Source organism: Lissotriton vulgaris, chromosome 10 (genome assembly GCF_964263255.1).
Source record: "Lissotriton vulgaris chromosome 10, aLisVul1.2, whole genome shotgun sequence".
Taxonomy (NCBI): domain Eukaryota; kingdom Metazoa; phylum Chordata; class Amphibia; order Caudata; family Salamandridae; genus Lissotriton; species Lissotriton vulgaris.
In genome coordinates this window covers 611,480,332-611,503,883 of record NC_141698.1, presented here as the reverse complement: position 1 = coordinate 611,503,883, position 23,552 = coordinate 611,480,332, and the positions used below count along the sequence as shown (strand labels likewise).

The following is a 23,552-nucleotide window of genomic DNA, read 5'->3' as shown; positions in this document are numbered from 1 at the left end:
AGTACTCACACACCGCCAGCCGAGCGCCAGACCACCCACACCACCATCCAAGCACCAAACCATGCACACAGCCAGCCAAACATCACTCAGCGCACACAGACAGCCAAGTACCACACCACGCACACCGCCAGCCAAGTACCACTCCACGCACACCGCCAGCCAAGAACCACTCCAAGCACACCGCAAGCAAAGCGCCACTCCACGCACACCGCCAGCCAAGCACCACTCCGTGCACAGACAGCCAAGTACCACTCCACGCTCACCATCCAGCCAAGCGCCACTCCACACACACCGCCAGCCAAACACCACTCGACACACACCGCCAGCCAAGCAGTACTCCATGCACAGACAGCCAAGTACCACTCCATGCACACCATCCAGCCATGCGCCACTCCACACACACCGCCAGCCAAGCACCACACCGCAAGCCAAGCACCACTCCGCGCACACCGCAAGCCAAGCACCACTCCACGCACACCATCCAGCCAAGCGCCACTCCACGCACACCATCCAGCCAAGCGCCACTCCACACACACCGCCAACCAAACACCATTCCTTGCACTCCACCAGCCAAGCACCATACACTCACACTGCCAGCCAAGCACCTAACCATGCACTCCGCCTGCCAAACAAAAATCCACACACACCACCCGCAAAACACCAAACCATGCACTCTGCCAGGGAGACACCAATCCACACACACCTCCAGCCAAGTGCCAGTCTACGCACACGCCATCCAAGCGCCAGCCTGCACACACCACAATCACATTTAGAATTATTCTTTTCAAAAAAACACTAAACAAATGGAAATACCTACAAATCAACTTACACAAATTCTAAAACCAAACACATTGCACTAAAGCCAAACCTTGAAACAAACCAAATTTTTTTACAGAATACAGACCAGGCAATTCACTTCACAGCTCATTAAAACTCCCAATACTTCTTTTTCGTGTGGTATGATTTAAAACAAGCTGACAGACACAATCCAGGCTTAGAAGGACAGTCAGGGCAGTACATACGAGACTCCTTCCGCACGCCTCTACGCCAACAGACTCTGCATCTTCTAGTCGGAAAGTCTTTTGCGGTAGTGGGAGGAATGAATTCAGCAAAGTGGCGATCTTTCAATCTAGCCACCTCCTCCACCACTCCAAATCTAGGAACACTTGCCTGCTCCACTAGTACAAGGCTGGCTATTACAGACTCCTGAAACTTAACAAAAGGCATCTTCGACTCAGGACAAGACTTCTGGAACACAACAAAAGCATTGAAGGATGCCAAATGGAAAAGATGAATAGCCAATTTCTTGTACCAAACGTAAGCCTTTCGAATAGCATCATAAGGTTCCAACCTCTGATCTACTCGGTCAACACCACCCATGTACTTATTGTAATCTAGAATGCACACAGGTTTGCGCACTTCAGCAACCTGACCCCAAACAGGCTGAGGTACAGTACTTTCGTCATGGATAGTAGTCAGCATGTACACATCTCTCTTGTCTGAAAACTTCACAGCCAGAAGCTCCCCACATCGCAATGCAGTAGACTGTCCCCTCACAAGCCTTTTGCAAACAAGTTCCTTTGGGAAACCTTTCCGGTTACTGCGCATTGTGCCACAAGCAACAGTGCCCACTTTGGCCAACTCCTTGAACAACCGCACACCAGTGTAGAAGTTATCTACATACAAATGGTGGCCTTTGTGAAATAATCCTCTACCTAGTTCCCATACAATCTTCTCAGTCACTCCAAAAGTGGAAGGACAACCAGGAGGGTTAATGCTGGACTCCTTACCAGTGTACACCCTGAAATTGTAGACATATCCAGTCTCACTGTCACACAACATATACAGTTTGATTCCATAGCGTGCCCTCTTACTAGGAATGTACTGCCTAAAAACCAAGCGGCCCTTGAACAATAGCAAAGACTCATCCACTGCAATTTCTTTTCCAGGAGCAAAGATCTCAGAAAAACGATCAACAAAGTGATCAAGGACAGGCCGAATTTTAAACAGACGGTCACAATCAGGGTGATCGCGTGCCAAGGCTAAACCATTATCAACAAAATGCATCATCCGAAGAAGAAGCAAAAACCGATCACGACTTATGACTGCTGGATATATAGCTGTTGTCATCAAGGGACTAGTGGACCAATATGAAGACATTGATGGCTTCCTTAGCAAGCCCATCAAAAAAGTTAAACCCAAAAACATCTTCATCTCTTCAACATTTGTGGGAGTCCACAGAGTAGCTCTAGAATGGGGCTTAAGCCTGGCACTATTGTCCCTCAAAAACTGTTCTGCATACAAATTGGTTTGGTCAACAATATTTTGCAAAAACACATCGTCCATAAACAACTGAAAAAAATTTATTGGCTGAAAATTCTCAGTATTCACTCTACACCCAGGAACACCAGTGAACTCTGGCAATGCCGGCTGCACCATGCCAGGGGGAACCCAGAGGCCATCCCCATGAACGGGGGGAGCAGCCACCTCAGCCTGCAGACCAGAAGCCACTTGTTGCTGTACACATACGGGAAGCCTAACATCCACAGATACTTCTGGCTGCACATCACCAACAGAAAACATAGCATCCCCAGAAGACTCTTGCTGCACTACACCACCGGGAAACAAAGCAGGTCCAGATGCATCTTGCTGCTTTACAACAATGGGAAGCCTACCAGCCCCAGATGCCTCTTGCAGCACTTCACCAACGGGAAGCCCAGCAGCCTGAGAAGCTTCTTGCTGCACTACACCACCGGAAAACAAATCAGACCCTGATGCACCTTGCCGCTCTACAACAATAGGAGGCCTAACAGCACCAGATGCCGCTTGGCGCACCACAGCAATGTGAAGCCTTTTGGGCGCAGGCTGTAGCCCACCTGCCTCATGCCGACGTAAAAAGAAAGGATACCTTGCAGCCCTAGGAAGTAGCACAGCTGCCTCTTGGTCCACTACCGGCGCAACAATGTCCTCCGCTACCATAGACACTTCATCAGCACTAGAAGAAGATTCTTCATCCGATGATGATGAATGCAGGCAAAGAGAAAACTCACTGCCTGAATCTTCTCCACCAACCTCCAAATCCGAATCAGAGTCAGTCTCTGAACCATGGTCAGAGGAAGACTCAAAAAGCAAACTAAGAACCTGCTGAGCAGTAATCCTGCGACTAGCCATTATCCTTACAAAGAAAGACAGCACACACAAGTGAACAACAACCTACACTGTGCAAAGTAAGAAGTAAACAAGGTAAGGCTTTCACACAAAGATCAATACAATCCAAAACAATTTCACTCTTACCAAATACAGCTACACTCACCAGCACCTACTCTGCTGAGACACAGCAAAAAGAAATGATATCCCACTAGAAAGAAAAGAAAAAAAACAAATTAGAAATCAAAGTGCACATAAAACACTAATGCTGAAGAAAAAAAGAAACAGAGCCACACAAAGTGATATAAGTACAACCTTTTTCAAAAAGACAAAAAACAAGGGAAAGTAGTACAAAATACATTCACTTACCAAGCACAAGCAACTACACAAGCTGCAAAACCAACAGTAACGGACCCGCAACCTACAACAATCCAAACAGCAAAAGCCTGGAACAAGGCAAAAATGGAGAAGATAAAAAAATTACTACCACATTTCACAAACAATATAACAATTGAAAAAACCACACACAAATTTGCCCCCCAAATTTACATTTGCACAGAGGGGCCATCAAATAGGGCAAAGACCAATTGGGATTAGATGAGGTTTAACATCAAGACACTGGTTAATTTTTTGAATTTATTTTACTGCCTAACCCCTTTGGTGCCAGTCGGTCTTCTGCTCCTACCAGTACCCCCATCACACGGGGGCAGTAAGGACATTCATACACCTTTCGTACGTGTGACACATACAAAACATTCACACCACCAGCCGCAGACCCATCACATTACAACACTCACACCAGCAGACAGCGCCATTCAAGGGCCCATCACTTTCACACACCCAAATATCTGCCACAGCAACTACACAAAATGATGGACTGAGTACAGTGTCACTCAACTAGCAGTGTGTGTAGTGACCAACAGAAAGTAGGTACTCACACACCGCCAGCCGAGCGCCAGTCCACCCACACCACCATCCAAGCGACAGACCAGGCACACTGCCAGCCAAACACCACTCCACGCACACCGCAAGCCAGCACCACTCCACGCACACCGGAATACACAGCGCCACTCCACGCACACCGCAAGCCAAGCGCCACTCCACGCACACCGCAAGCCAAGCACCACTCCACGCACACCATCCAGCCAAGCACCACTCCGTGCACAGACAGCCAAGTACTACTCCACGCACACCATCCAGCCATGCGCCACTCCACACACACCGCCAGCCAAGCACCACACCGCAAGCCAAGCGCCACTCCACGCACACCGCAAGCCAAGCGCCACTCCACGCACACCGCAAGCCAAGCGCCACTCCACGCACACCGCAAGCCAAGCACCACTCCACGCACACCATCCAGCCAAGCGCCACTCCACACACACCACCAGCCAAGCACCACTCCGTGCACAGACAGCCAAGTACTACTCCACGCACACCATCCAGCCATGCGCCACTCCACACACACCGCCAGCCAAGCACCACACCGCAAGCCAAGCGCCACTCCACGCACACCGCCAGCCAAGCACCACTCCACACACACCGCCAGACAAGCAGCACTCCGTGCACAGACAGCCACGAACCACTCCACGCACACCATCCAGCCAAGCGCCACTCCACACACACCGCCAGCCAAACACCACTCCATGCACAGACAGCCAAGTACCACTCCATGCACAGACAGCCAAGTACCACTCCACGCACACCATCCAGCCAAGCGCCACTCCACACACACTGCCAGCCAAGCACCACTCCGTGCACAGACAGCCAAGTACTACTCCACGCACACCATCCAGCCATGCGCCACTCCACACACACCGCCAGCCAAGCACCACACCGCTAGCCAAGCGCCACTCCACGCACACCGCAAGCCAAGCGCCACTCTATGCACACCGCAAGCCAAGCACCACTCCACGCACACCGCAAGCACAGCGCCACTCCACGCACACCGCAAGCCAAGCGCCACTCCACGCACACCGCAAGCCAAGCACCACTCCACGCACACCGCAAGCCAAGCACCACTCCACGCACACCATCCAGCCAAGCACCACTCCGTGCACAGACAGCCAAGTACTACTCCACGCACACCATCCAGCCATGCGCCACTCCACACACACCGCCAGCCAAGCACCACACCGCAAGCCAAGCACCACTCCATGCACACCGCAAGCCAAGCACCACTCCACGCACACCGCAAGCCAAGCGCCACTCCACGCACACCGCAAGCCAAGCGCCACTCCACGCACACCGCAAGCCAAGCACCACTCCACGCACACCATCCAGCCAAGCGCCACTCCACACACACACCACCAGCCAAGCACCACTCCGTGCACAGACAGCCAAGTACTACTCCACGCACACCATCCAGCCATGCACCACTCCACACACACCGCCAGCCAAGCACCACACCGCCAGCCAAGCACCACACCGCCAGCCAAGCGCCACACCGCCAGCCAAGCGCCACACCGCCAGCCAAGCGCCACTCCACGCACACCGCAAGCCAAGCGCCACTCCACGCACACCGCAAGCCAAGCGCCACTCCACGCACACCGCAAGCCAAGCGCCACTCCACGCACACCGCAAGCCAAGCGCCACTCCACGCACACCGCAAGCCAAGCACCACTCCACGCACACCGCAAGCCAAGCACCACTCCACGCACACCATCCAGCCAAGCGCCACTCCACGCACACCATCCAGCCAAGCGCCACTCCACGCACACCATCCAGCCAAAGTCCACTCCACACACACCACCAGCCAAGCACCACTCCGTGCACAGACAGCCAAGTACTACTCCACGCACACCATCCAGCCATGCGCCACTCCACACACACCGCCAGCCAAGCACCACACCGCCAGCCAAGCACCACACCGCCAGCCAAGCGCCACACCGCCAGCCAAGCGCCACACCGCCAGCCAAGCGCCACTCCACGCACACCGCAAGCCAAGCGCCACTCCACGCACACCGCAAGCCAAGCGCCACTCCACGCACACCGCAAGCCAAGCACCACTCCACGCACACCATCCAGCCAAGCGCCACTCCACGCACACCATCCAGCCAAGCGCCACTCCACGCACACCATCCAGCCAAGCGCCACTCCACACACACCGCCAGCCAAGCAGCACTCCGTGCACATACAGCCAAGTACCACTCCACGCACACCATCCAGCCAAGCACCACTACACACACCGCCAGGCAAACACCACTCCGATTTGCCCCAAGGGGGGGCAGAAATTCAAAAACAATTACTTGCCACCAGGAAGAGACCCTTGCCCAAGGGGTCGCCTCCAAAACATATACATTGCCTCAAAACAGTTCCCTGGTGCCAGTGGGGAATTTCTGCCCCCACCTGGGGGCAAAGCAACTAAAAAAACGGGCTGATTTGCCCCCCAGGGGGGGCAGAAAAACAAAAATATTATCACAGCCCACCTGGAAGCGACCCTTGCCCAAGGGGTCGCTTCCTAAAAGCTAATTTCAAGATCCCTGGTGCTAGTGGGCATTTTCTGCCCCCCCCCCCCCCCCGGGGGGCAAAACGGCAAAAAAAGGCCCTATTTGCCCCAAGGGGGGGGGGGGGGGGGGACAGAAAATAAACAACAAAATCAAGGCCCCCTGGAGGCGACCCTTACCCAAGGGGTCGCTTCCCAAAACAAACATGCACTAATAAAAAATCCCTGGTGCCAGTGGTTTATTTCTGCCCCCCCCCCCGGGGGGCAAAACGGCCGAAATAACGGCCCGATTTGCCCCCAGGGTCAGCAGAAAATCGAAAATAAAATGGCTGCCCACCTGGAAGCGACCCTTGCCCAAGGGGTCGCTTCCTAAAAGCTAATTTCACGATCCCTGGTGCTAGTGGGCATTTTCGGACCCCCCCGGGGGCAAAACGGCAAAAAAAACGGGCCGATTTGCCCCCAGGGGGGACAGAAAATAAACGACAAAATAATGGCCCCCAGGAAGCGACCCTTACCCAAGGGGTCGCTTCCCAAAACAAACATTGCCAAAACAAATAATCCCTGGTGCCAGTGGTTTATTTCTGACCCCCCTGGGGGCAAAACGGCCGAAATAACGGGCCGATTTGCCCCCAGGGGGGGCAGAAAATCGTCGAGAAAATGTCTGCCCACCTGGAAGCGACCCTTGCCCAAGGGGTCGCTTCCGAAACGCTAAATTTACAATCCCTGGTGCTAGTGGGGGCATTTCCGCCGCACGATCGCGACGCTGTGCGCGATCGTGAGGCAGAAATGCCCTGCAAAGAGACTTCAGGGGAAAGGAAAATCTCTTTCCTCTCCCCTGATGCCTCTTTGCGGCCCCAAACCCCCGCCGGACACGAGAAACTTACCTTTCTCCTTGGCGCGCAGGAAGCAAATGGCTTCCCGAGCGCAGGGAATCCCTGATGATGTCGGCGCGCGCTGTGCGCGCTGACGTCATCAGGGATTCCCGGGGGGGGGGGCGGGGGCGGCAGCGGAAGCTCTTCCGCTGCCGCCCCGAGCAAAACAACGAGGATCAGAGAACCTCGGGGGGAGCGCCAGCGCTTCCCCCGAGGGTGGGGCTCATGACGAGCTGGGCTCGTCATCAGCACACGACCACCGTGCACCATGACGAGCCCAGCTCGTCATCAGCATCGAAAGGGTTAATAAATATTTTTTAAATTGGAAAGGGGTCCAATACATTATGTTTAGCTTAACAAACTCTATCCTCGGACCTAAATTGTGCTGCCATATATGCATGTGCATAAATTTCACATATGCTTAGAAGTCTTCATTTGTTCTTGTTACTTTTACTATCGCTCTGTTTCCGCAGTGTTTTAATTTGCTGTAGCTCACACTGCAGGCCGAGGAGGCCAGGCCAATGATTGATGGGCAGATTGGAACTCTGAGTGGTGCAAAGCTTAACTTTGAGAGGCTGGCTGAAGAGGAGCTAGGGCATTGGGATGGACAGTGCTGGGCCATGAAGTGGGTGATATGGGGCCGGTGCAAAAATGTTGTCCTCTCTCCTTGACGAGCCTGGGAAGCTACCAGAAAGTGTTCCTCTTTCTTTGCCTGTGCAGGGCAAACTGTGCATAAAAAAGAGCAGCAGGTTAGCACTGGAGAGATGTACTGAGTCCCCATCGGATTGGTCAGGATCTGTTTATTTTCTGGTTGCCCTCCTGCAGGGGTCCTATGGCAGGTCGGTTTTACTCAGTTTCTACCTATCCAGTTCAAGTATTTACTTAGGACATACTTTGCACAAGCTGCCTTCTAGAAGGTCTTCTCCAATTTCTTTGGGGATGTCAGTCTAATGGGATGGACAGCTCTATTGTTTGATTTTTGTACAGACATTCTGGAACAGGCTAGGCCCGAGCCCTAAGTGCAGCTGTAGGATAGCCATGGATATAAGGCAGTACGTGTTGTTTGCATAAGACCATGTTTGTCTTACTTCTGGCAAAAAGGTACATTGCAGTTTATTAAAAGCAAGATAAGAGCTCTACATTCGACTTGTACGGTCTGGATATGGCTGAACGATTGTTGGCAAAAGCGATGTTTGGTTGCTATTCATAATTACTATAAAGTTGGTGATGAATTTTGGTGCTTGAGAATGAGATGTGTACATTTATCTGTGCACAAATGGGCATTGGTTATTCTAAATAAGGGTGAGCCAATTTGGCAGTGATCTCTTCTGTAGCTTTTAGCCATGTATTCTCATTCTGTAGGATTGTTTATGTAACCAAAGAAAGTTCCTAAAGATAATGTTTCTATAACCCTGTTATGTTTTAAATACCATGTTGTATATATTTACCTTTCCGTAAATGTCCATATAGAGTTTTAAAATCTAGATCTATCTCTTCTGCTATATTTAACATACATCATGGTATTCCAACCCATTATCTTTCTAGGTATTGAAGTGCAATAAGCTTCCTTTTATGTCTGCTTCTGAACAGATGCCATGAAATATCAGTGTCCTGAATCACTATAACAAAGCAAAGTTAATGGCCTGTTTGTCATCTTGTATGATTTTGTTGCAAGTTACTAATATAATTACATAGAGTATTTGCAAATTTCTGAACTCTTAAATGATGTCCTTCTAGTGAACCTCGGAGGGTTGTTACTACAAGCTCTTTTGGAGTATTGGCCAAGAACGCACATCAGTCCAGTGGATGAAGAAGACTCTGAAGTGAACCATGGTTAGTTTGCTGCTTTATGCTTTTGTACATGTGACTTTGATGAAATCCACAGCAGTGTGAGCTGTTTAAGCTCTTAAGATCATACATTTTGAGTAAGATTAAAGTAGAAGCTGCAAATGACTTACTGTGCTGCATTATAGTCCGTTATTTTTAACAAGTGTTCCTGTTTAGGAGTATACTCTAATCTCTCAGCCTTGTACAGTAGTTTCCTTTTCTTTGTAATGTTATTTATAATAATGAAAGACTTGAACAGTTGTCCACAATTTCTTTTACATTTCAAGATTGGGTAGCATACAGTCTTTTCCTTGCAACTGATATCAATCATCCAGAGATAGTAATTAAGGGCTGTTGGCATACCATCTGTCAAAGGTATATTTTTATCCTGTTTTCACGTTCTATTCCAAAGTCCATAATCAAATAAAATATCTGGCAAATACTGAAAACAAAATAAAAACCCTACTTTATGTGGCTTGTGCAGGCCAATTACCACAATCAATTATGATGATAAAATATTTATGGTGATATTGATTGTACAAGTACGTTAGATTTTGCCTTAGTTTGGATCAATCTATCAACCAGTTTTTTCAAAATTGCCAAGCTGAGATTTGCGCCCGCGTACAATTCGCCCGCACAACAGGGAAATGTGCGCCGCATGGAAGCGGTTAAAAAGCAAAAACGAAAAAAGCCTTAGTGTTTCTCTCATTGGAAGCGATGAAGGCATTTGACAGATTTGACTGTTTGGACTCACTAAGGTTGAATATAAAATTTCCTAGCTATCATGAAGGAAAGTTTTGTTCTGTTCAGGGCATGGGGGAGAGGATTAGGCTGTACTTTGCTTTATTTCCGCCAGCAGCCAGTGTAAAACATTAGATGTCGAAACTCACTACCTTTTCCATCAACACTAAGAAAAGAAACAATTGTGTTTCATCTAATCAAGTAAAAGTCAGAACATCTTTATTTTGGCCTGAGGCCATAAAAGAGCATGTTTAAAATACATGAATACATTACAAAAGAATCTTAGTTAAACGAATAAAAATAAATATACATATATAGATCAAACATTAAAATACATTTAGGTAAAAGAACAGGCTTCAGGTAAGCATTTCTCTCTGTCTTAACCTCCAAGTGCACATTACATTTCTCGAAACAGCGTAAATAATACACTGTCTAGAATCCCTTTCAAGTATTCTGAATGAATCTTGTATTCTCTCACCCCCAGGTTGCGACAGAGTGGGCGTATCCACTTCCTCCTATAATCATGGTAGACTAGGCAAAATTAAATAAGATGTTCAGTAGTTTCCATTTCTCCAGGACAAAATGGACAACTTTTAACAGGAACATGGTGTCCACTTTTCCATGTGGCAGTAAAAGCACATGTCGGTAGCGTCCCTAGGTGAAATTGAATAAACAAAGTCTTAGCCTGGAGGGGCTCCGTCTCATCCAAAAATGGCTCAAAATTATACTCGCTTTAAACTCTACAAAGTAAGCAGTAAGGAAGCCCTCCTTGATTGAACTTTAGAGTGTGTAAGTCAACATGCTGCCAAAAGGTATTTTTCAGTCCCTGCTTCGAAACTGATGCAGCTTCTGTTGGTGCCGACCAAAGATTACCCAGCCCAGTCTTTCTTAGGCGATCCCCGACTACCTTTAGAGAAGGGATCTTACTAGTCCCGACATTCCCATAACCTCCTCTAGAGCCTTACAGATAATGGAGAGTTCCAGGATTGTCCATATTATCTTCCAATACAATGGTTTGAAGGCTACCATATCATTAATAAGTCTTAACCCATATTCTGGCCGCAATGGAGTGTTTGCTGGAAGATTTAGGCTTCTCATGTGCCGATTTTTCTACTTGCTCAAAAACTCAACATCTGCAGTACCACATAGTTCAGCTCCATATAAGGAGGGCCCATTGCCTAGCACCTAGATACCTCAATGGCTGAAGTAATTGGGTGATATGTAGATATATGTTCAGCCCTCAAAATAACTCCACAGTATTGTTCAAACTTGATCTTGCCCTTTTGGATGTGCAGTAGCCAGTCTGGTCGATCAGAGAGGGTCATCCCCTGGTAGTCAATCACACCAACCTATTCCCGGAATTCCCCATTAAGGGCAGTAGTTTGAGAGGATGTTGAGCAAGGGTTAAATACCATTTATCCAGTATTGGATCTTTCATAGATTCCTATGTTTGAATCATCCCCGCCGTTGAGGTGGGGGTCTCAAGGTAACCATAATAGTACTTCATATCATTATAGTCACTTATACATTGCACGGTCCCTGCAATAGCCTACCCATATCTTTTAGTAAAAAGAACCAAAGTTAAGCCACAGCCAAACAGACATCAGCACCCTCTAGAACACTCCACAGAGAGGCAAGTCCTTCATATTTTCTACCGCACGTCGTTGTGACGGGGAGTCTCCCTAAGCTATGCTCAGTTTTTTTCCTTCACTTTGGATTACTGTAAATACATGATGTCTGATTCTTCTAAAACATAAAGGTCTCTTCAGGCCTAGTGGGTCATGTGGGAAGGAAAGACTGCATTTTTAAAATCCCCACAAGGATTGTATTTGTCTGTACCCTCTCCACAAAGTAAAGTACTGTAGGATTTGCAGAACCTTTTCTGCTAAGACTCTTAAGGACAGGGAAGGCAGACTTCATATCTGGCGGAAAAGCTAATATCAAAAACCTCTGTGCTATCTGATGAGGAAGGCAGTGTTCACAGGTGACAGTCCAGTTTTCTAAGAAGAAGGAGAGGTCTCTGGAACCCCCTGAGGGTCATAAGAAAGCTTCATAAAAGACCCATCATGAGTCTGAGCGTACTGCCTGTAAAAAAAGGGAAGCTTCCATTCCCTTCAGAGGAGAAATCTGCCTCTAAACAATTTAAGATTCATTCAGAGACTGTCAAGACCTATTTGTCGTCGAAAAAAGCATCTTCTATGACGAAACCTCTGTTGGACTTGGTCTCTCAGCATTCATCGTCGGCGCTTTCATCGGAGACTGAAGCTCCAACGAAAGATTTTTCACTGTCAACGACAACCATTACATCATCAGCACTGGCTTTGTCGATGGACAAATGGGTCCTGAAAATCGTAAAGTATGGCCATACTCTAGAATTCATAAAATTCCCTCCGCCTCATCCACCTCTAAAAAGGATTCCACCTCATCTCAATTTGCTCAGAAAGGAAGCCACGGTTTTGCTACAGAAAGGGGGTATAGAAAAAGTTCCTCGTTTTCAAATGGGAAAAGGCGTTTATTCCCGCTATTTTTAAAAAAGAAGTCAGGAAAATGGAGGCCAATTCTGGATCTCAGAAAACTAAAATATGTGAGAAGCGTAAGAATCTCCTGCAGGGTGACCATGCGGAAAGATTTTTTCTGCAATCATTCAGATTTTATGACCACTCTAGATTTGCAGGATGCATATTTTCATATCCCTATTCATCCCAAACATTGAACATATCTCTCTTTTACTGTGGCAGGTGCTCACTTTCAGTTCAGAGCCCTCCCTTTTGCTCCGCCCCAAAGGTGTTTACCAGTTGTCTGGCTCCAGTTGCTGTTCATCTCAGGCTTCAAGGTCTAAAACTGTTTACGTACCTCGACGACAGGCTGGTGAAAGCACTGTGTTTTCAGCAGGCCTCCAAGGCAATTTCAATCTGCTTGCAATTTCCTGGGGCTAACTCTCAATTATCAGAAATCACTTCTGCAACAGTCTAAAAACGGCCTTTCTCTGAGCAATCCTGAACACTGTCCAAGACAAGGCATTCTTATCTGCAGAAAGGCAAGCGCATCTTATTTCTCTAGTAGCAAAGCTAACACAAATAAAGTTAGCTTTTGTGAGACTGATAAAATCTTCTCGGCATGATGTCCCCAGCAATTCTAATGGTACCGTATGCTCATCATAGAATGAGACCGTGAAAGGAGGCGCTAGACATTCAATGGCTCCAGGTAACCAGATTGTTCGACTTAGTACAGATAACTCCAGTCATGAAAACAGCACTTCTCTAGTGGCAGTCCTCCATGAATCTCACGACAGGGTTAACTTTCCGTTCTCTGATACCAGAGTTCATCCTCACTACTGATGCTTCTCTACAAGGCTGGGGGGCTCACCTTTAAGATCTCCGGATAAGGGGCAAGTGGTCCAAGGCACTCTCAAAGATGCACATACATTTCCTGGAGCTAGGAGCCATTCCTTCCAAGAATACGGGGTGCTTCGGTCCTTATAAGAACAGACAATAAAACATGCATGCATTACCGCAACAAACCAGGAGGTACCTGCTCTCATATTTCACTATACTAATTCATCACTAATCATTTATGGGTTCCTGAGTAGGGTGCTACTCGACAAAAAAAGCACTTCAACACCCCTTCAGGGGTAACAAGCGCTATATAAATGCAAACCTTTTTCCCTCTTCTATCCCTCTGCTATCCTTCTGAATCCAAATAACTGACTAACCTATCCACCACTCAAACTACTTTCCAATTTCACTATACTAATTCAACACTAATCCTTATTGGGTTCCGGAGTAGCGTGCTTCTCGCCGAAAAAGTCAGGGCGGAACATCTTCCAGGAGTGAACAGTCTGGCAGTTACTCTAAGCAGGACTTCCTATTCTTGCCACGAATGGGAACTAGATCAGACTGTTCTCGATTTAATCTCCCAGACATTTGGAAAGCCTAACTTGGATCTCTTCGCCCCCAGAAGTACCTATTCTTTGCCGCCTTCCCCCCCTTACCCATTAATACCAAAGCTTCTGATAACAAGCATTGGAAATGCAATAGGTCTCGCATTAGGAAAGTTTGAGCGATTGGTATTGTAAATGACACTTTTTTAATTTATGTGTTGGTTTTGAAAATAGCAAAAATAATAGCTTTGTCAGTTACAATGTCAATAGTTTTAACTTTCGCAAATGTGACACCTATAGCATTTGTAATGCAATGTGTGTTGTATTTACGTGGCTTAGATGTATTGATATTACAAATAACAATGGCTTTTAATTTTGTAAATAATGAATACTAAAAAGTTATTGTAATTTATAATGGCAATAGCTTAAACGTTTGTAAATACATTTTGTGAAGATTATGTTCAGTGTATTTTATTGTGACGAAAATCCAAGAACATTGCATTTGCACCTACACACACATATGTGTTGTAGCACTGAGTGGTGTGAGGGTGAGTGGGTGTGTGTGTGTGAGGGGGTGTGAGGGTGAGGGTGAGGGTGTGTGAGGGTGAGGGTGTGAGGCTGAGTGAGGGTGAGAGGGTTGTGAGGGGGGTGAGGATGAGGGGGTGAGTGAGGGTGTGAGGGTGAGGAGGTGTGAGGGTGGGTGAGGGTGAGGGTTTGTGAGGGTGAGAGGATGTGAGGGTGTGTGATGAATAAAATAAAAATAAAATACATTTGTATGCGCTTGCACAATGGCAATACAAAAATGCACAATGCATAATGGCACGTTTGCATAAAGCAGAAAGTTAAGTCAGACATCAGCGAAGTAGCCATCTTTAAAGACAAAAGTATAGCCTTCTGCAAACGTAGTAACAACCAAAACACTTCTGTTCGCAAATATTAAAAACGCTATGCAGTTAAAAAAAGAATAGAATCAAACATTATGAAATGTAAAATAAATATACACACTTAAAAATATGAAGACACTCGCTATTGAAGTTTTTCAATATAAGTTTAAGCCTGGGTCGTACTTACTCGAGCTTACATGTCGGCACAACCTCAGTGCACACGGCCCTTCAACCTGATTGTTGCCCTGGTAATGGACGCCGCTGAAACGCTGCTGAAGGAGAGGTGGTGGTGGAATAGGCAGAATCCTGGTGAGGAATCCCAGGGGCAGACGGAGGATGGAGAAGGACAGCGGGTGGGTGAGGATAGATCCGGGGCAAGGGGTGAAGGGGTGGCATATGTGTATAAAGGGAGGCGGGAAGAGAGCGAGATACCTTGTCCTTTTTTTAAGATATCCGTTGATTTTTAAATAGAATGCGTTATTTATATAATTTGGTTAGTATTACAATTATTTGTGAGTGGTGCGGGGAGCATTGGAAACCCCCCGTAAACCACTCTGATTGCAGCGCAGCCCAGCACAAGGGTAGCGTTGCTGAAATGAGCGTGCAATGAATGCTCGACTAAGTTATGGCAGCAAAGCTTCCGGGGGTGCGCTCCTGCAGATTTGAGGCCCCTCTCTCTGCTGTATGTGTTTGCAGCCCTCCCGTCTCCCCTACCGATTAAGGCGCCCCTTAGTAATCAACATACAAATAGCTTAAGTTGATGGACGATAAGTGATAAGTTAACATACATTTTGTATGAGCGAGTCCATTGAAGAGAAGTGCGTTTGATATCCCGGCCCCCAGGTTTAAAGGCCGTCTTTTTCAACGCCGAAAATGAATTCAGTCCATTGGACGGGGTTTTTCGAAATTATATTTCCTTCAAAACATATAACACAAGTTAGGTTCGTCCCGGCCTCTTCTAGTGTCTAATCTTACGAACCTCTGCTACCTACTGGCAGCATTAGAAACCGTCTAGAGAGCTTATCAAATCTATCAAAGTACCGTGGTTCTAGCTGTGCTCGGGTTTGATTAATTTAATGTACCTCCTGCAACGCGTGCTCGTTGTATTTTTCCTAACAATTTTTTTTAATTGTCCTGCTACGATGAATTTAAAGCTCTGACGCACACTTGCTACCCTACTGAAACCTCTCGAACAATGCATTGCGAAAAGGCATTGTAAGAGTTCAAGGTATTACTTACATGCCTATATACTGGACACAAACTGGTAAGTGGGAGTGTCTAAAATATGCCGCCAGTGAAAATAAGTGTGGCACAGTAGGACATGTAATTTATAATCCTTGTACTAGAAAATGCACAAAAAACCAAGACTGAGGGCATTGCTGTGGGGAGAGAGGAAGAGAAATGCGACACGGCAGGCAGGGGCGGGGGCGGAGCGGCGATGAGGGTGTGAAGCAGCAGGGGCCTTTGAAGTGAAGCTAAGCTTCATTTAAAAGGTGTGGGAGGAGTGCAGCTGAGGGAACAGATGGCGATTTGATGATGTGCACGCGCATTTTAGGTCAATGCGCGTGCGCATTGACCTAAAAGCGCACAGGCACAGCACCAAATCGCCAGTTGGGTAAAGTCTGTTTAAAGCCCTATAGTTTCGCTCTGCTCAATGCGCATGCGCATTGAGAGGCTAGAGCTAAAAATGAAAAGGGAACCATGTTGTCTGGTCGTCATTGCTCCGCGTTGGCCACGCCAACATTGGTTCACAGAGCTTCTCCTGCTCTTAGAATGCAAACCTTATTGCCTTAATTATCATCACCATTATGAACAAGGGTCAGTTTCTCCTCCCACATTCAGCGTCACTACAGTTGCATGCGTGGCTACTGAACTCTGAGCTATATCACTCTGTGCTCTTAAAACGTAGTCTTAAATGAAAAACTTTCTTTTCATGGTGTCTTCAGAACAAAGTGCCCCCGTTTGAATCTTCTCCAGAAAAAATGTTGCCTTATCTTATCTCATTGGCAAAATCTGGTCTTATGTTCACTTCTATCTCTACTTACAGATGTTCCTCAGGAGGCTTATCTCTGGTAAAACAGTTCATGAAAGGACTTTTCAAAGTGTACCCTACTATTAGAGCTCTTCCTCTGGAATGGAGACTTAATTTGGTTCTTCAACTTAGGAAAATAAAACTTTGAGCCTATACACAGGGCTGAGCTCAAAAATATTTCCTGGAAAGTTGCACTATTGTTTGCTCTTACTTCAGCCAGGGGAGTCGGGGAAATTCAAGCTTTCACGGGTAAAGAACCTTACCTTCTCTCTACAAATGACTACGTTCTACTTAGAAAAAATCCAGTATTTGTTCCTAAGGTGCCTTCTAATTTCTGCTTGAATGAGCGGGTTATTCTGAGAACCTTCTTTCCAAATCCTTCTTCCCCTGCTGAAAAGAGCTCTTCATAGATTTGATATAAAGAGATGTCTCAAGTGTTATCTATCACATACTAAAAGCATCCGAAAATCTGAAAAGATGTTAGTTTCCTATGGTTCGCAAAAGCCAGTTACTGCAGGGTCTAAAGCAGCGATTGCCAGGTGGATCGCAGATTCTGTTTAATTCTGCCACTCAGAAGCAGGCAGGCCACTTACACTCAAACCTAAAGCGCACTCAACGAGAGCAGTATCATCCTCAGCGGCACTCTGCTGTAGTGCCATTGGATAACATCTGTCACGCTGCAACATGGAAAAATGTACATACATTTACTCAGCAATTCTACTTGGATCTGGCTACAGATGCGGAAGTGGCAGTAGGACCAGCAGTCTTGCATAATCTTTTCCAATAAGGAAAGCCTCTGTTTTGGAGGTGCTAAATTAATACATTTTAATTCAGTGATATTCTGTTGACACATTATTACTATGTGAGCTTATTATTATACATTTACTCACGCTAGAAAATCTGAGGGACTTGCCTCTCTGGAGTGTTCTAGAGGGTACTGATGTCTGATTGGCTGTGGCTTAACTTTGGTTCTTTTTACAAAAAGAAATGGATAGACTATTGCAGTGACTGGACTGATGTCTGATTGGCTGTGGCTTAACTTTGGTTCTTTTTACAAAAAGAAATGGATAGACTATTGCAGTGACTGGACTGATGTCTGATTGGCTGTGGCTTAACTTTGGTTCTTTTTACAAAAAGAAATGGATAGACTATTGCAGTGACTGGTTAATGCATTAGTGACTATAATGATATGAATTACTACTATTATCATTTTTACCGCGACACTCCTACCTCGAAGTCTGGTATGATTCAAGCATGTGAATCTATGAAAGATGCCAATACTGGATAACTGAAGTAACTTGTTTTCATATTTGGTTTTAAATTAAATTAATCTCCAGCCCACGCTGTTTGCAAAAGACCCCAAAGCGGGGCCGGAGCTTTTAAGCACCCATCGGTGATCTGGAGAGCAAGAGGGTGTCATCCACAAACAGGGCTGGCCCTCTATGGCAAGCCAAAAGGGACATAACCCTCACAACTTTCTAGATAAGACACTAGTGTACATTAATGTAAAGTAGGGTGAGGGTTGGGGCCAGCGCACACCTCTGCCTCACTCCCCAATTTACAGGGGATGGGGTCCATTAGCTCACCCGAGGGGCCACACCTAACCTGCGTGTAATTGTTTGAGTGTAGCCTGATCATAATATTAAGAAGATAGGCAGGGACACCCAACTCCGCCAAAACCCTCCAGAGGGTTTCTCTGGTTACTAAATCAAATGCTGATTGGAGGTTAACAAAAATTACATAGAGACAACCTCCACTCAGCAAAACATACCTCCAATTTAACAATTGGACGCGCAGAACCTAGTTTACGGTACCTACACCTTCTCTAAAGCCTGCTTGTGTTGGAACAAAACATCAATGCCTACCATCCTTTCGGTCAGCCTATCCAGGATAATGTGGCTTAACAGTTTTTCAACACTGACAATGAGGCTGATTGTCCTGTAGTTGCCTGGAGACAGTATACAAAACATTTTTTTAAATGGGGGTTATCTCTCCCCCTGCCCAGGGTGGCGGAAGTGGAGCACAAGCCAATAAGGTGTTAAAAAATAAAACAAAATAGGGCACCAAATATCCTTTAAAATCTTGAACAAGTCCCCAGGGGCTTTACCCAGACCCAGAGCTTTATTGGGTGTAATCATGTCAACTGCCTTAAAGTTTTGAGGGCAGTTAGAGTGTACCAGCTGCAGTGCCATGTCAGAATCACAGGTGACCAAACGAAAGGAACTATCACTGGCCCACAAGTACTCATCACCATTGGCTGTGGTTTGACGTAAAACCGCATCAATAACTGGGTTTAAGCCCTTTTCTCTAGGACACTGCTTGGGCATTGATTGAGTTGTATCTCCAGCATACTGCTCGGTGAAGTGTTTAACCCAATCATTAGCCAGTATGTTTTTCCCAAGTGCAGAAGGAATTCCTAGATCGCCACCCACTGCCACTCGCCCGAAGGTGCAGTTATTTCTACTTTTGGCAGCATTCAGCACTAAGGCCCATGCTCGTACTTCAAGTCTGTGCTCTAACCTGATAGATTCTAACAGGGCACACTTAGCTTCCCTACAGGGCTTGCTATACCAGGAGTCCTCCTTATTTCTCATTTTTACACCATGTGATTTTTTGGTGAAAAGTGTCCTGAGGAATGCAAACATTAAATTACATAAAACACTTTCGGTCTCCCTGAAGTCCGGGAGCTTACTAGGCACTATGTCACCTGCCACTACTTCCACCCCTGCTCTGACTCCACCTCCACATTCCACTTGAGTATATGCCAATTATTGGCTGGTACCAATCTTTGTTCCAAGATTGCATTAGGGCTTTTGGGGAGAGAATCGCCCAACTCAGCCAGTGTGAGGCTCAAAGCATTGTGGTCACTATCCTTCCTCAGGATTACCACCATATCATCTAGAGCTGACCATAGCCTGATATCCAAAATAATATAATCTATCATGCTGGATCAATGAAAATAGTTCAATGCATCTTTCCCTTCTATATCTGATTTGGTTCCCCCATTACAGGCCCGAAGATGAAGACTGAAGGTAAATTCATTTGGCTGCATTATTGCAGCAGACCATCATTTCACAGGTGCTAGTGTGAGCCCCGGGATCTCCTCAATACGAAGGTCTTCTTGAACAGAAGACAAAAGTTCCAATTTACAGTTCAAATCTCCTGCAACTATCATGGATTGATTTGCATGCAAATCAGACAGATGGGATGTGATTATTTAATCATAAGTCAGTCGATTCCACTTATCAGTCCTTGTGACTTCATGTGCCCCTTCTTTCTTCGATGCTCAAACCAACCAAAATACATATGACCACAGTGTGTGTAGGACTTCACCTACCACACATGATTATACTGTTTAGCACACCAGTCAGGTAATTTATTAAAATTAGGGGACAGGTTAGGGAAATAGGTATTGGTCTCTACAATACTATTATAGTCTCCCTTTTCTCAACTCCCATTGTGGTGTTTCTGAACAATTGTCTGAATTTTTTATGGTTCATGATCCAGATCTGCATGAAGTTAGACTTAAATTCGGCGGTTTAAAAATACTGCTTGAATGTCACCGGTCCCCAAGGAAGCTGCACTTGGCCCATATGATTCCAGATTCAAAAATAGCGTACTGTCGCAACATACATCATGCATCAGACAGTTCAGATGGCCTTCAGGATATGCACAGACATCTTTTCAGTGGATTCATAAGAGAACTGAGCTTGTCAACAGAGGAGACATTAGCTTAACTGTCCAGAAAGCATACAAGGCAAATTATAATTCTCCCTCTTTGAATATTCATTCATGGTATAGGGCAGATAGAAACCATCCCATAGGATACCTATACAAGAAGGAAAGTTTTGAACTATTTGGAAATGTAGTGGCTCCACTGAAGGTTACTTTACTGGACAATCCCTGTGTTGTATGAGTTCTTCTTTCCCTTCAAGTTGTCTTGAATGTAGCAGGGACATTTTGGAAGCTGGTTATAAGTGCTCTTTGTGAGAATTGGTGTTTGAAGACATTATGCAGTGGAGAGTAGCTTACTATAGAGCCTTGTAAGAGAACTATGATGAACTGATGTATAGGAACAGTTGACCTGCCTCATACCATGCATTAATATTTAAAGATGGAGAATCTAGGGGCAGTAAAACATTTCTGGGAACTGTTGGAGGAGCCTTTAATTCCCTATGAGCAATAGAAATGCTCAGAATATATATGCTAACAGCTGTTTGCGAAAGACAAGATTCTGAAAGACAGGAAAGGTACATCATTTTGTTACTGTTTGGGTGTAGTCTGCACCAACTTTTACCATACCAGAGAAAAACGCCATCTTAGAATTTTGAGAGGACAGATGATGGTGGGAAAGTTATGTAGCAGCTTTGAATGTTTTCCTATTCACTTATAAGTTCACTGCAATTAAGGAGGACTATTTTAATGATTAACTGCAACAGTCCGCTTTTGGAGAAGTTATGGGCAAACAGAAATATCAATTTGCAGGAAAATAACACTGTATGGCAGTGTCAAGGTTCAGTGGATTGGGCATAGAAATACAAGCCTGAATGGTGTGAAGAAAGGATCCAGGGCAGGAGTACCCATGGCAGGCATACAAAAGTGTGAGACAAAGACATGCATGGAGTGTTTGTGTGAATCTAAAGTTCACACTGCAAATAACGGAGTGTCCCACATGGAGGATAGACTATAGGAAATATGGAGAAAAACTAAATTGAATGTAAAAGCACGCATCACATTAGTAACAAGGGTTAAAGTGTGTGCTATCGCTGGGCAAGAAGATAGAGATCCTGATCAGGAGTAGGCAGTTAGACAACATTTTTACCTAAGACATATATCAACATGAATGGCATCTGATAGAGTGCAAACCCACCGGTGTGGACCCACTCTTCTCTTTGTGGCCCGATGGAGCTCTAGGCGAAGGTGGGGGTCCAAAGATGAGCTGTAGAGAGAGCTATAGTACTCTCTCATCTGGGCCATCGATGTCCAGGGTCCCGGAAAGTCGGGGAGGCGCTGTGCGGAGTCTTGTATGACCTCAACCGGTGAGTGGGAGGAGCCATGGGAGACAGTCTCTACACGGCGAAGTAGGAGGGTGCCGCGACTTCAAGCTCCTGCGCTTACTTTGGGACATTGAAAAGCGACGGCCCTGTGATCGGCTCCAGCTCCTGGAACAGCCCCATGAACGGACCACCTAATGGGAACAAGACCAAGGCCGTTAAGTTCTGAGAACCGCGACAGGCGCGCTTAGTTTCATACAGCGCTCCTTGAGCACCTTCGGCTTCATATTCTGGCAGGAGCAGCAATCTTCGGAGACCTGGTGTTCTCCCAAACACCACATACCAACAGAATGCAGGTCTGAAGCCGGCATCTGTCGTGCACAAGACCCACAAGGCTTAAATCCTGACATGAGATAACAACCCACTGTTCCCAGCTGACAAAAACTGTCTAAGTAGGCCAGAAAAAATTGCTTGAGGAGCCTCTTTTCTGGATCCGCTTTCCAGAGTGGAAAAGAAGAAACTGATGTCACAACCATGACGTCTACGTCATCACGCAGTCGTAGGATGCCATCCCACAGCACGCAGATGTACTGCTGAAAAATTTCCGGAACCAGTCTGACGCCTGGGGAGAATTCAAAAGTTAAGGAATCTGCGGCTAGACTATGTCTTTACCAGATAATGCGTTACCGGGGGTAAGTAACTTGTTCATTAGCGTATTTATTTGATTCCGGTCTCCATATACGCTGGTCTCCAAATCATTTTATGATTGAATATTTGACAGCAAGATTACCCATATTGAACGCTGAAGAGAAGTTCTCCAGTATTAGGGGTGTCTTTCATAGATTCACATGCCTGAATCATTCCCAGTCGTCGGAGTGGGAGTCCCACGGTACATAAAAAAGCAGTAATATGCCATAATTACATTGGAAAAAACACTAATTCCCAGGAAGTAAAGTAGCCCAAGCTACCATAGAAAAAACTTCCACCCTCGTGACTATCCTAGTCATTATGTATAGTCCAAAGTTCAGCCAATCAGGCGCCAGCACCCACCAGAACCTTCTCCCCAGAGGCTCAGGCTCTCAGATTTTCTACCGCACGTCGTGTGAAAGGGAGTCTCCCTGAGCTCTGCTCAGTTTTCTCAACTTTAACTTCAATTTGAACTACTTTCCAGGATGTCTTCTAAGAAGTCTCTCTTCAGAGCATGTGATTGTTGTGGTAAGCTTCGGCTTTTTGAGAAAGATCCACACAAAAAGTGTATCTATTGCCTATACCCAGATCATCAGGCCTCTGACTGTAAGATCTGCAGGACCATGCCTCAAAAGACTCTCAGGGATAGAGAGGGTCGTTTACTTTTGTGGTTGAAAAGGCTAAAGGATTCTTCTAATCCTGCTTCTGAGGTGGGCAGCATTGCCTCTGGTTCAACTGCAGCCTCTAGGAAGAGGCCTGCGCCTGAAAGAATGTCATCACCTAAGGCAAAGATGACTAAAAAACAACAACCTACGAAGGGACTGGATAACCCTTCAACATCCAAGGCTGTCCCCTCAAGCAAAGGCATGGAGAGCACTTCTGACCCTAAAAAGGGAATCACCATCAAGATTCCTCTGTCATCTGAGAGGAAGTTACCACAGACCTCATCTCCTCTAACAGCGATGTCTACTTCAACCTCCTCGTCGACGAGAGCGGCGACTACAGTGACATCGACGGTAACTTTTTCCTCACCTAAACCTCGTATG

The 23,552-nt window shown here is 46.3% G+C and overlaps 1 protein-coding gene across 1 annotated transcript in view; it reads left to right on the top strand.

The window, feature by feature from the left end:
• Positions 1-23,552, top strand: part of WDR48 (WD repeat domain 48) — a 535,194-nt gene that overhangs the window by 338,345 nt on the left and 173,297 nt on the right. Inside the window, exon 14 of the mRNA XM_086941452.1 lies at positions 9,199-9,294. Coding sequence (XP_086797578.1) covers positions 9,199-9,294 — 96 coding nt within the window. The remainder of the gene's footprint in view (positions 1-9,198; positions 9,295-23,552) is intronic.